The following is a 13,862-nucleotide window of genomic DNA, read 5'->3' on the forward strand; positions in this document are numbered from 1 at the left end:
TTGATGAAAGAGTCCAAATGGGTCAAAGCGCGCCATAAATAAACTTTTTTCGTTCCTAGTTTGGATATCCAGTTGATAATTGACGAGGCAAGAACGATGAGTCGAGTAGGAATGTTAAAATTGGTGTTAATTGAATCTGTATGTTTTACCTGAAAATGAAATTATCTGCTAATGTTTTAATCTGGAATTTCGTTCTTTCAATTGGTCATTGAAGTAACATGCATAGTTTAATATTCAACTTCGGCTTTTGGGGGGCATTCATATTTTGATTCATAAATCACAGGGAGGGTTGCCGGGTTAAGTGCGCCAGCGGTGAATCCAAGTTGCAGAGCAGATGATCCTGATTACAATTTGGTGAGATGACTGGATGATATGTCTTCCTGCGTGTCTTATCGTGTCATACCCCACATGCCCATGAATGAATGGGGCATTGCATTGTCATGATTGGCATCCAACATGTACTGTCATGACATGTCCAATGGCAATGTAGCATTCAACTTTAAGTTATTATTTAGGCCAAGTTAGCCCGTGGGGAAAGAGTTCCGTATACGGATGTGCCAGTAATTATTCCCTACAGTGACCTATAAGCCATCATAAAGCAAAAACATGTCCAGAAAAAGTTCAATTTAGGAGGGAAAATACCAAGTCGTTTACTTCTGTGCTTATAAAACAGAATTTTTCAGACATGTCAGACAAGTCCCATAGGCTTGTGCACAGGGTATCAAATGACGTCCATATATGGAATGCTTTCCGCCCGTGGTCCCTCATGGAGGAATAAGAACACAGGGTTAACCAGGAAACACTGTTGACCTCACATGTCACATTATTATTGCATGCACAACCATGACAACCGCAAGCATGGCATCTGTTTTCATGTTTAACTTCAACTTGTGGAAGTTTAGAACTTCTACAAAAAAAATTGGGGGAAAGAGTTCCATATACAAGGATCACTTATTTTCCCCTGCAGTTGTTTTTTGGCCGTGAGGTAGCGATAACACGTCCTGAAAAGTCAAATTTAGCAGGGCAAATATTGAAGCATTTACTTGGAAAACACATATTTTTTAGTCCAGTCTCGCATTGTTTAATTGTATCAAGTGATGGGAAACTATGGAACTCTCCCAAAATGGTTTCCAGCCTGTGTCTGATTTCAAATGTAACCTGTAACTTAAGTTCATATACTTAATAAATGTGACTACTCACAAAGTCAAGCCATGTTTTTTTTAATGAATTGAATACTGTACTCCTGTTACACAGGTTCTCTGCAACAATCATCTGATACATTCAAGAGCAGACTCCTGACAGCAGGAAGAAATTAAGTGCTCGTACAACGATTAATATGGGGACTTCAGATAAACTGACCATTCAGATGTTAGAAACAGAGCCACATTTTGCCACAATACCACGAACAATTTCACCAATCCTACCGTCCAGGTCGGCAATGGACAGATCACTGGATTATGGGTCTCACAGTAGCGATAGTGGTGTCAGACAGGATTACATCAGAACTGTCAATGGAGAGCAGATGCATGCCTCAACTGGTATCAAGCTACCCGTGAAGCACATCACCTCGTTGGGGACACAACGGGGGACTCTCCTTGTTAGATACCTCACTCATCGTCACTCTAAGTGCATAACATGCCAGGACTGCGGAATTTTCTTTTCCCAAGATGCCTTTCTGGCCCACAGTCATGACAGGCATGGCAGGAAGCGCCACCGTCACCAGGCGGACATCCTGGAACTGGACGTTGAGAATCCTAGCTCCCAGGAGCTGAGGTCTTGGGAAGAATTCCTCTCCAAGACAGGCCAAAAGGCCAGAACCACTGAGTCCAGTTTGGCATCAGCAAGCTTGGATCTTGGCATCAGGAAGGGAGATTACAACCTAGAACCATCAACTGGAAGCCAGATATCAGCTGAGAAGCCAACACACCGTCAGACTGACGAACATGTGAATAAAGGTCATACCCTTTTATCAGACTTTGACAAGACTGTCCAAGACACAGTGAATGCATCAGAGCGGCTACTGAAGGAAACCTCACAGTACCTTCACTCGTCAGCAGAGAAACTCAGGCACAGGAGACAAAGGTCGTTGAAAAATTACCAATTTCATCCAGCCTCTCTCCCAGATGACCTTCCAAGTAACCCAGTATCCTCCACGGAGCATGTTCAGCCCATAATCAAAGATGCTTCCACCTCCAGCCAAAACCCCAAGAGGCCACATCGGAAGTTTCTCGAGAAGTACTTTGAGAAGAGCCGCGACAGTTTCCAGCTCCTTACAGACTCAATGGCATCTAGATCAACTTCAAAACCAGATTCTCTGGGACTCGAGGCCAGAACTAGCACAGGGGGTCCACAGCAGGAATCCTCGATGTTGGGTAGTGGAGAAATCAAAAGGGACGTGGCTGAAGATGGCGGTAAAGGAGGAGGTGATGCAGACAGACAGGCTGTGGATCACATTTCTGCCAGGCCTACCAGTCCTGGAAAGACCCCACTTGGAAAGAGCATCATTCTACAGGAGCACTTTGATAGAAATGGTAAACAATTAGGCAGTGGCATAACTATGGGGGGGAGGAAAAACATATGTGCCCCCCCACTGTCTCCCCTCCCTCTCAGGTCCATGCCCCCTTCCCCCCACCCATTTGAAACCTTGAAATTAAATTTGTGCATCCCTAGTTGCCCCTTAGAAAGTTTAATACACCACTGCATGTGCACAGACGAAGTAAAAAACCTAGACTAATGTCTCATCCCTTCCGTTTCCTATTCACTTGTCTTTCTTATTTATCTTCTGTTGTGTTTCATCACGGGACTAAGGCCAGACAAGTCAGAAAACTTCCTTCAAGCCTGGCCTCATATGTACACAGTACATTGTATATATGTTGCCGTAGATTTAGTTCTGACTCTTCCAAATAAGGCTGTGCCGTATAACCGAATATTCGATTGATTATTGAATATTCAAATAGTATTTTTCGAATTGGAATATTCGGATGCAAAATTCATGAAAAGGGAGGGAGAACGTTCTTTTTTTAATGAAAAAAATTGTACTATGAAGGCTTGTTCCCAGCAGATTCAAATGAAAAGCAACAGAAACCTTACAACAATGCACTATTGCAAACTGATTTTGTATTTTTTTGTTCCTCGAGACACTGCCAGTGCCAGTCGGTTTGACTGGATATTCGATCGAACTGAAGGTTGAATATTCGAATTGACTCAGCCTTACTTCCAAATTTATGAACTTGCATCTGAAATTGTGATGCAGAACTGTGTCGTTTTATTCTTTATTTATTGCTTGCTGTGTTTTTGGTTTAATGCCGATTTCCTATCAATTCTTTTTATTTTCATTTTACCTGATCATCAGAGAAAAACTCTGGGCAGGTTTTAGACAATGCCCTCAACTCCAAGCCTCAGTCACATGTTACACATCTTTTTTTTTACAGATCCCTTATTTATTGTCCAGACAGCTCAGGAATTGCTGACACTAGCTGCGCACAAGATGCAGGAGAGACAACAGAAGAGCCCAGGTGATATTTTCTTTCAGCGCTTCAATTCCCTTGATTCAAGCAGGTTTCGAATTTGCAACCTCTGGTCCACCTGCTCATGCAGGAACCAGAGAGGGTGTGTGTTCTCCATTGCAGCAACATTGCTTTGTAGGGAACTCAACAGATTTGGAAGATGTACTTTGCGTGACTTGCATCGGGGAGATGTTAAGTTTAATGACGGGTTTTGCCCTTACTCAAGTCCCCACCCGAGTAACCTGCTCTTACAAGCATAGAGTATACAGTGTTGTGAATGTATGTCGGTGTGAAGGCAAAACCCGTAATTAAAATAAACTCCACTCATGCGTACACAGGCTTGGTTGGGGCCCTTGCTTGGCATGTATGACCAGTTTCTCCAGATGGAATGTATACTGTCTTTGTGTGTGCATTTAGCCACAGTCACACCATCTGTGGTGCAAACAGTGAGGCTTATTTAAGGCAAAAATTTAATGCACATTTAACCACTTTGGGTGGATCACCGCTGGAGCCTTCCACTGTGTTGGGTTTCAACTTCATATATGCAGTCAAGTTTGGATCAGCCTAAGAAACTGCATTACACAGTCGACAATCCTGAAAGAAATGGTTGTGTCTCCTGTGTTGCAAGGGGGTACAAGGTAAATGGCAAAATTGGACTCAAGCCAACACATTATTTGTAGAGAGCAACACTTGGGTGTGCCCAGGTCACGAGGGTCAAACCAAAAGTTAATCATCATTCACTCTAGATATGATTTATTCATCTGTGAGGTTTTTTTGTACATTTTAAAATTGTTGTTATTTTTCAGCAGGTGGAATAGACTGGCAGAAGAGGTATGAATTTGAGAAGGAAACGGAATCGAGAGAAAGACAAGAGGATTAGAGAACTTGAAGGTACATGCTGTGAAACAACAGTTTCCTGTGTTCTGGGGTTGGCTAAGTCTGTCTATGCAGTAGTGCTTTGGCTGGTCAATTTATGAGGGATGCAGTTGGAAGTTGGAGATACTTTTGGGTTGGGCAGAATTAGTTTAGTTGATTGGATAAAAATTCTTGGTTGGACTTGTGCAATTGGTGAAAAGTTATTGGTCAGTTTGGTCAAGAAACCTGTTGGTTCATTGATCAAATCGATTGATTTCTCTGGAATTCCTTTTATTCTTTTTTAATCAACTGTTAGAGAGGAGAGAAGACGTATTGCAAATCTGCATGAAAATTTTAATCAGTGGCAAATTTCAGTATTTTATGCAGAAAATATTTTTTCCAACTTCAAACTTGAAACCCTGTTCTACAAATATGAAATTCCTAAAGAAAATCATGTGCAGTGTCCATGTATGCTGTTTATAAAACCTTTGTAAATCCACATCACAATCACAGAAGGGCACCAACCAATTACTGCCCTGTTAATCACTCACACACTGCAGTTAGCTTTAGTATAATGCCTAACCTAGGTCTATTGATAAAAATACACAATGTGGATATTTATTATGTCTACGTACATCAATATCTTGTACTTCTTGTAAGTTCTATGAATAGCGCCCTCTCTTGACTTAATTTGACCCAAACTTGTTCATAATCACTGACTGTCACTTCCTCAGGTCTCTTGGAGGCGGAGCAAAGGAAACGACAAGATGCCGAGGTGCAGCTCCGAGCGATACGTCTGCAGAATCTGTAAGCCTTCAGTACACCGCGTCTGATGATTGTCTTTGTGTCTGGAGTCATCGTTGTTGAAGTGCTTCCAGTGATCTGCTGGAACTAATTGGACATGTGGAATGGTAATTCCCCAAATTGTCGAGGAAATTTCACAACAAATGTGCAGTTTGTTTGTTTGTTTGTTTTTGGGAATCAGCTCCTGTTTCACTGTGGTAACGTTTTCGTCATCACTGATTACCCCATCCCCTGATCAACCGATGCTCCCCCTTGACATGGTCCCGAGATTTTAACCAACTTCCGAATGAAACAAGTTTAAGTCCTTACTCCTTGATTATTGATTTCCATGAGGAGCTGTGATTGCTTTATTGCACACTGTTGTCACCACGTCAGGGAAAAAGTAACAGGGAAAATAAAATCAGTGGATTTTGTCAGGTTTTTAAGGCTTATTAATGATGCAATTCTTCCACCTCCAACTATCAATATAAAAATTATGTACTTCTGTTTTTTATAGCATGTCCACATTCTGTGATGAGAAAACTTTATACAAAACCTTTTGAAATGTGAGTCCTATAAGATTTTTGGGAAGGTTTTACACTAAACAACTTGCCTGCGGCCCTGTCCCTTGTTTCAGCATACAAACCAGGTTAAATTTGTTTACTGTCTTTACAACAAACAATTCAGGTGAACTCAACTGGTGTCCATGAATTGCCCATTGTCTTATTCACTTTTTGAGATCGAGAGGTAACACAACAATATTACTCGTTTTTCAACCAAACAAGGCTGTATTTAGGGTGAAAAACATGCAAATTAGCAATTCATAAAAATAGTCATTAATGCCCTCCATCTGTTCTCTACACAAAAGCGATCAATGCATAATATTCTTAGTCACCAGTGTTGGGGACCAATTCTAGGTGTTTTGCAGTTATTCAGTACTGCTAGATTTTAACAGAGGGGCTACAAATGTCCTCTCTGTTTTAGTGTTTTCCAGGGCGGGGTTAGCAGCAGGTCAACATTTTCAAATACACGTACATGGAGATTCTCCCCAAATTTTATAAACAAGTTTCTTTCAGGAATATGTGGATAATCAAACATTTTCAGTCTCTCTGAAGAGTCTTGGGAGCCCCCCCCCAAAAAAATGGGCATTTTATTTTTTTCTTATTTGGTTTATAGCGATACTTGTCGGTGAGAACCTTTTTTGCCATGGGGCTACCACTTCCTACCTGGTTTTTGCTTTATGAGGAAGTTACGTCTGCAACATTTACAGCTGAGTGTCTTAGTTTAAAACCTTTTTGAGGTTTGGAATTCTTTACATCCAAGCTAAAACAGCCAACCTCAAAATGCTTCAGGTATGTCAATTTTTAGTATTCAAGGCTATCATCTAATTAGCACTAAGCTGAGGGGATTGCAAGGACATCATCAATCATCACCAAGAACATCATTACTATCACCTGTAGGCACTTGTTCGAACAAACAGTCTGTGAATATTTTGTTAGTTGCTTAGCACTGACTACCCTGGTGGGCTCCACCACACCCACTGTTACCCTGTCTTGGCCAACCACAGAATTGTTGTGATACAATATTCGTGACCCCAGTATTCTCACAGGGTCCCGCTGTTTTGTGATTTCCCACGGTGGGGGGCCAGCAGGGAGCCATTGTTTCAGTGGATCTAACAATGGTGTGGCCACCAGAGGGCGCCGCACAAAAGCTTAGTCACTGGTGACGTTTCTTTTGTGTTTGTTCAATCGATCACAGCTGTCTGATTGAACCACTGATTCTGCACAGCTCTGTGCCCATTTATCCTCAACATAACTAACACCCCTGCAGTGCTTATTGGAATTGCCCAATCCCACAAATATTTTGCACCCCTTAAATGTGTATTGGAATCACCCTACCTTATTAAGATATAGTTGTGGGCTTGATGCTCTTAGCATGGAGCATAGTCTCTGCTCAAGTCCATACTAGGAAGTGCACTAGAAATCATGTCTGGTGAGACTGACTCACAGGAAGAATAAATAATGAGTTTTCCACCCTCTGTAGTCTGCAGGTTAACAGTATTGATTGTAAAAATGTTTATGTGAATAGCTTTATTGAGGCAAGAGTTCCTTGAAATCTTCATAGTATCAGTTGGAAAATATTTTGGAATGCTCAGAAGCAAATATTTGTGTGTTTATCTGGGTTGACTTATCATCGTTAACTTTAAGCTGGAATGTCAATGATTGTGATCTTGACTTGTGATCGTTGACCCTGAAATGTGCAAGGAATGGCTGGCAGCCATTCAAGAATTCACCGCTTAAGTCTTCGGGAAGGTTAGGGTTTGTCTGTGGTTTCAGAGAACCTCTCCTATGCCATGGTTGCTTTCCGACCAAATATGGCAGTGTTTTGGGTTCATGTTTTGCATATTAATTTATATCTATGGAGGAAGGACTTCCTCCATGATTTATCCATCCAGCATGAAATGCCAAAATTCCAATGAATAGTGACAGAACTAGCAACGATTCAAATTAACTGAGAGGCGAGAAATATTGAATAAAAAATATAGTTTCTCAAATTACTATTTTATTATAAAATTTCATGATACACTTTGTGGAAAAAAAATTACATTTTAAGTGATATTTCAATACATGTTATACCATAGGTCATCAATTAGAAGACAGGAAATGGTGCGTGTATTTGTGTGGCATTATTAATTCATGTACATGTATGTATACCTAGTCACAGCACAGTGTCCCAGCACATCGTGAAATTCCCCTGAAGCAAAGTGCAGACAGTCAGTGTAACGAAAATGCACTGGGTGTATGTCCACTGGTTTCATCACTGAGCTAAATATAGATCCATGTACTCACAGCATTTCAGTAAAAGTGAAAGAATAACATGGTTTCATGTGGTGACATTGCTGTGCAAGAAAAACATTTTTCATCAGCTCAACTTACAATATTTCCTTGTTTATCTCTCCAAAACAGCCTTACGAAGTTTGGAATTCCCCCCTTTTTTCAACTCCTTGTCACATGCCTACATACTGAAATTTCATGTTTTTTATTTCCCCGTAGCACTCGGCACTATGCACAGGTAATAGTAAATGAATGTTAATTTCATAACCATGATCTGTGGATGCCAAATTTGCTGATTGAAAACATTTCTGAGATAAGGTTGCTGGTCTGCTTATCATCATGTGCATGTACTTGCACAATAGTTAAGAAAGCAAGCACCAAAAATCAAGCAATTTTTATAACAAAAGCAATGTAACTTTGAGGTTTCCTCTCGAGAGCGGCATCCTAGTTTTGCTAGTGAATATGGAAATTGGCATCACGTATAAATAACAAAAAAAAGCACCAAAATACCATCTTAGATATTGAAACAAAAATTGAAAACTAAGGTTAATTGAAACACAAAGATGCATTTTTGGGGGTTTGCATCGTGAAATTGCATGGAATGGGCCCCTTTAAGGTTTACCACAGACATTGGCTTTCTACAGGCAGGTGTACATTGTGCAATACAACTCAGAGCAGTGGTGTACGTGTTCAGCAGAAGTCCTGCATAACCTTGAACCAGACAAGTTCATTCCTGCACAATGGTGTATTTTTTTGTGGAATTTATGGAATTTGCCCAAAAAAAACCAAACAAACAAGTTTGGAGAAAAGCTTTTCCTGTATGAGCCTACACATACATGTACGTGACAAAATACTGGAAAGTAAAAGGAAGGTTTCTATGCTCGTGGATGTTTAGGTAGGAGGCATTCATGGTTACGTAACCAGTTCTCAGGATCATAAACACAAACTCTTTACTCATCTGTGCTAATACCACATGCTAGGAACTTAATCCATACCCACCCACTGTAGATTTCCAAGTTGTTTTAAAAAACACAGTGTTACCAAATTTGTTTTTAATACATGTACATGTAGTAATGAAAAGCTGCATAATTTTCTTTCTAAAGGATGAAATGTTTGAGTGCAAAACATTCACGGTTGCACAACCAATGTCACGAATCTGAAATTGGCTTTGGATATTTTCACAATCGTTGCATCATCACTAACTGCTCAGTGCTCTGTGAATCGCAATTTGTGCTGGCATCAAATAATTTACATGACAGTCAAGACTAGACAACCATTCTTCCTGAATACACTTGACCTCTGATAACCCCTGGTCTGACATTGACTTTTCAACATTAGTAGTGAGCCAATATTGTTTTGAATATAATCATTTGCGATCAGGACTTTGGACGGTTAATTAAATAGATACTAAACTGACTCATATTTGTACTGTAATGTGTGCACATGCACAATGCAGCCATTGAACGCACTGCTCAGGCCACCGCAATGACAAATAACAATCAGACCTTTTACCTAGAAATTTGGAAACCTGCCCAAGCATGAAAAAGCATAGCATAATGAACGGCAAATCTGTGCCCAATTCTTTATAACCTCAAAATGCTAACCTCCAGGGAGACAGATATACTACTCAGGATGTGAAATGCGCGACGACAGTACCAACAACGATGAATGCAAAATGATATGCCAAATTAAGTAATGAATATTCATGACATTGGGTTCAGATGGGCCAGTTTATTTTTCATCACATGACGTCAATGAGTACCATGATGTTTATACCTCACTTGTATTTTTTATTGGAGTACAATGTACATGTTGTATATGTATACTGTAGGATTTTAGCTGTAGAAAACCATTCATGCTTCTGTATCCTGCCCCAATTAAAATACACATATATGCAATTATCAAATAAAAGACTAGTTACACAGATTTTTGCTTTGAAACATTTATTATCTCTTAATGTACATTAATATATAGTGTGCATGTGTACATGTAGGTGATCACCTAACGAAATAACATAAAACAAAGATATGATACATGTTTTGTAAGCTCTGTTAATGTTAACTGCTTATATGTATGTCTGATCATTTAGCATACTCTGCTAAATCATGAACATGTGCCATTCACGTTCGCTTATCATTCACAAACTCTGAATCGGACACAACAGATTCACCTGTTTCTGGATCGTGGCACATTTTCTTATAAGCCTCGCCAAATTTAGCCAGGTTTGCCGAAATGACCTCTTGAAATATATGGGCCTAGATATTTTGGTAGCTGAAAAATAAACGCGTAACTCACATATCAATGTCGTGTGAGATCCAGTTTGGCTATTGAGAGTTGGTAGCTTTTAAAATAAGTCTGAAAAACCAGGGAAAGGCAATCTGTATCGATGGTTATTTCTGCGGATGTACAGCAGATCCTGTGTGGTCTAACACGGACACATGGTGCTACATGTCTGAGTGCACGTAACCAAAACCATTTAGCAAGTAACATGTCTGCAAATAAAATATCCTCACACGCCAGAGATTGAGAAATAGGCATGCCTGACTACGTGCACCACGGGCAACAGGATATTCTGCAAACCCAGGAAGTGAGCTTGCAGAAGTCGCAGGTCTAGTTCACGCCCAGTTGAGCAGTAAACGTAACATGTACATATACATGTATTGCATTCCTTTGCCGTCTGATTACTGGTACTGTAAGAAGTAATCGAAATTAACTTTTGAACAATAAACTTCAGTGAATGTATTTTGTTTCAAAAGCCAACTTGCTCATATTCTCAGAAGGACACAAGTGCGATGAACATAAATTATGAGTGCAGGAGAGGTATTTTTTCACCACAACACGACAGAATTGCAATATTTTGAGTAAAAAAATCCCCAAGTGGGCTTCATCTTTCTGGGCAATTTGTACATCAGGTAGCAAGAATTAGGTATCTTGTTCACCCTTATTTACACACCAGTTAAAGTTTTGCACTCTAGCACGGTACGTGTTAACCACAACAACATCATACAATTATGCTTACTGTACATTTCTGTCTTACGAATACAATATTGCACATCATATGTTGTTATCAGAAGCTGGACTGCCTTTGCCGATTGTGACCAGAATCCATTTGGCAGGGTCTCTCTCAACTGCATATGTATGCACAAATTCAATACTGCAGGAATCCTGTACAGTATCATATTCTTCCCATGTTACTGTTTTCAAGTCAAGGTGACTAAACTGTCGATGTTCAATCCCAAATTTATCAAAATATTGCCCCCCAAAAATGCACAAGAATTTCACGGAGGATTGTTTCAAACCAGTCTATTCATCTGCCACTTTTGCAAGACGAAAGCGTCTGGACAGAGTTCAGATCGAATTTGTGCTGAGAAATCAAAAGGTTCAACACATTTTACATGTACCATTTACCTGGACAAAAATCTACATGGATGTCCCAATATGCTTCATCAAATAGCTTCAAACAATACCAAATAACAATTACAGATATTCTTATACACACCAAACAGTACTCCACACAATTTACACCCTTTCAGGTCACAAACTCCAAAGACACCACTGCACTGTCACACGCACGTACTTTTACATGTACTTAAGAAGAGCTGTTTCATTGGTAGCAAGACACTATAGTCAGTACATGTCGCTGCATCATTTTATCGTGCATGCTGAGCAACACTTCATGCTGTGACCAGAGTCATCAGACCCAGAAAGCACAAACCTTGTTGATAAAATACAACTGAAAACACCCATTCACAGACACACACCTGGATTATACAAAGTCAAAAGGGGAGTGTTCCCCACAGCACAAAGTATTTGTGTGTTGTACAGACAGTGAATTGACAACAGAAACGATGCAAGTTCCTGTGACCATGCAGGTTTGCGACATTCGATACACTGTATAGACAAAAAGATTTAGAGGAATGACAATCTTAGGTTATAATATTTCAAGAATGAAAATGGTAATGCCATGTTTTCAGCATCACGATAAAATTGCTTGGGATGCACAAAAAAATCAGCAATAAACTGCAGGAAAGGCACCCAGTAGAAAAAAGGAAAATCAGCTGCAAATTTCTTTTTTTTCCCCCACCGCATCTCACGGGAAGTTGGGTTTACTGAAGTGTTAAGAATGATTGTGTATTAAGCCATCTTTCAATTCTGGGGTTTCAAATTACCTTCACAGTGGCAGAACTTTCTAGGCACATCAAGCAAACTTTCAGACTACTTGACATTATTTTTAAGCTTTGGTAGAATCATAGTCTACTTTCACAAAAGAAGATAAAATCCAAATGAAAAAAAACACTGACCCAAACAACACTCTGAAGGCCTGTAACAGAATACTTCTCAAATTCCATGTTAACCACCTTTATGGAATTGGTGAGTTTCCAAAAATGTGCCCAAAAACCAAACTTTACCCTAAAACATAAAATTATTCTGAAGTCATATCTGAAAACATATACACAATTCACACTGTAGAAGTTTGGACTGTGATGCTCCAAATTTTCCAGCCTAATAGAATCTACTGAGATTTCCTTCAGTTTTTTCATTCCAATAGAATGCAAATTGAACACTTAAACTCAATTTACCATAATAATTTGTTTACACATCAGAATAACACTGGGTTATAGATAGCAAATGCATCCAGAGGAGTTTCTTGGCTACTTAATATGATTTTTTTCCTTCCTGGCATGGTGTGAAATGACTTGACGGATGCGTGTAGTATACCACGCTTTCAACAAATAGGCTGTCGTCCATTCGCTGGTCCTCAGCGTAGTTTCATCATCTACTTGGTTAAGAACCTCAGTGCAGCAAGTCCACCAAGCACAGCGCCCGTAACCAGTAACGAGTTGAAGGTTGCCTTCTCCTTCCAATCCTTGGCCTTAAAGCTTTCATTAAAATCATCCTGTAAATACAGTGTAATGGAAAATATTAAACTCAGTAAATTATCAAGAAATTCTTCAAACATATAATTTTAAACATGTTGATGCTTCCTTCAAATTCAGTCAAATAAGGGACATATTCCACAAACATGACAAAATACGTGGACTTCGTCATGTTGGTGCATATAAGAACAATGACAAAGTAACAAACTGATAGTAGTACATGTACGTATGATACTAACCCATCCACCTTGCTTAACAATCCAAGGCGTTAGCTTGTCACTGACATAATCGCCACAAACTTCCACAACCTCGTCAACATACTCTGGATTAGCATTTTCCTCGCAGTATTTGGCGAGTCGAGCAGCGAACACATACACCATTACAACACGACCCCAATTAACGGCTCCTTCCTCGAACATGGCATCCAAGCTGACGCTGAACAGCTCTTTCCCTGCGCCATGTTTCTTTGGGTCGTACTGGAGATTGTTCACGAGTCCATTTAGCGAGATGGCGTATCTTTCCTCAACCTCGCGTCCTACTCTCCGCAACGTCTCGGTATACTTGCAGGGTGGCCTCCCAGCATTCGCCTGCAGTTTGAAAGTGATGAAATCCCGACTGAGTCTCTTACAAATCGTCCTGCATTCAGCCTCCTTGCTGGGCGACAACGAGTTCCCGTTCAGTTCTGTCGGGCTTGGCGGCGAGTTTTTCGAGTCGTTGCCGTTGTAAAACATCTTTGATATGCTGTTTTTTTGCGGAGAAACGCCATTTAAAATTGTTTCCGCCATACTCAGATATTAAAGTAGTGGTCTGCAACGGTTGAAAATACACACAGATAACTACTTTTCCACAAGGAAATGTTTTCCTAAACTACGTGTATATTACCAGCTAGCCCTCCTCAGAGGAAAACACAGAACCCCACACGTACAAGGCCGAGAGCGGACAGAGCTTGGTAGTGCAAGAGCACAGTACCTAATGTGCTTCGCAACAGCAGCGAGTGTTTTGATACT

At 40.2% G+C, this 13,862-nt stretch overlaps 1 protein-coding gene and 1 pseudogene across 2 annotated transcripts; one reads left to right on the forward strand and one right to left on the reverse strand.

Moving 5' to 3' along the window:
* Nucleotides 1-35: 35 nt before the first annotated feature.
* LOC110987088 (uncharacterized) lies at nucleotides 36-7,182 on the forward strand (annotated as a pseudogene). Its single transcript, XR_015425182.1, has 5 exons — nucleotides 36-138; nucleotides 1,255-2,531; nucleotides 3,432-3,515; nucleotides 4,316-4,397; nucleotides 5,096-7,182. The product of XR_015425182.1 is annotated as an uncharacterized LOC110987088 (transcript).
* Nucleotides 7,183-9,904: 2,722 nt separating this feature from the next.
* On the reverse strand, nucleotides 9,905-13,825 carry LOC110987089 (induced myeloid leukemia cell differentiation protein Mcl-1 homolog). Its single transcript, XM_022249522.2, has 2 exons — nucleotides 13,095-13,825; nucleotides 9,905-12,875 (listed from the first exon to the last, which is right to left on the reverse strand). Exons 1-2 carry the CDS (start codon nucleotides 13,638-13,640, stop codon nucleotides 12,756-12,758), a joined length of 666 nt encoding a protein of 221 aa, XP_022105214.1. The 5' UTR covers nucleotides 13,641-13,825; the 3' UTR covers nucleotides 9,905-12,755.
* Between the last annotated feature and the right edge of the window lie 37 nt (nucleotides 13,826-13,862).

Source organism: Acanthaster planci, linkage group LG05, assembly GCF_054643075.1.
Source record: "Acanthaster planci isolate LZ-2023a linkage group LG05, COTS_SCS, whole genome shotgun sequence".
Classification (NCBI taxonomy): domain Eukaryota; kingdom Metazoa; phylum Echinodermata; class Asteroidea; order Valvatida; family Acanthasteridae; genus Acanthaster; species Acanthaster planci.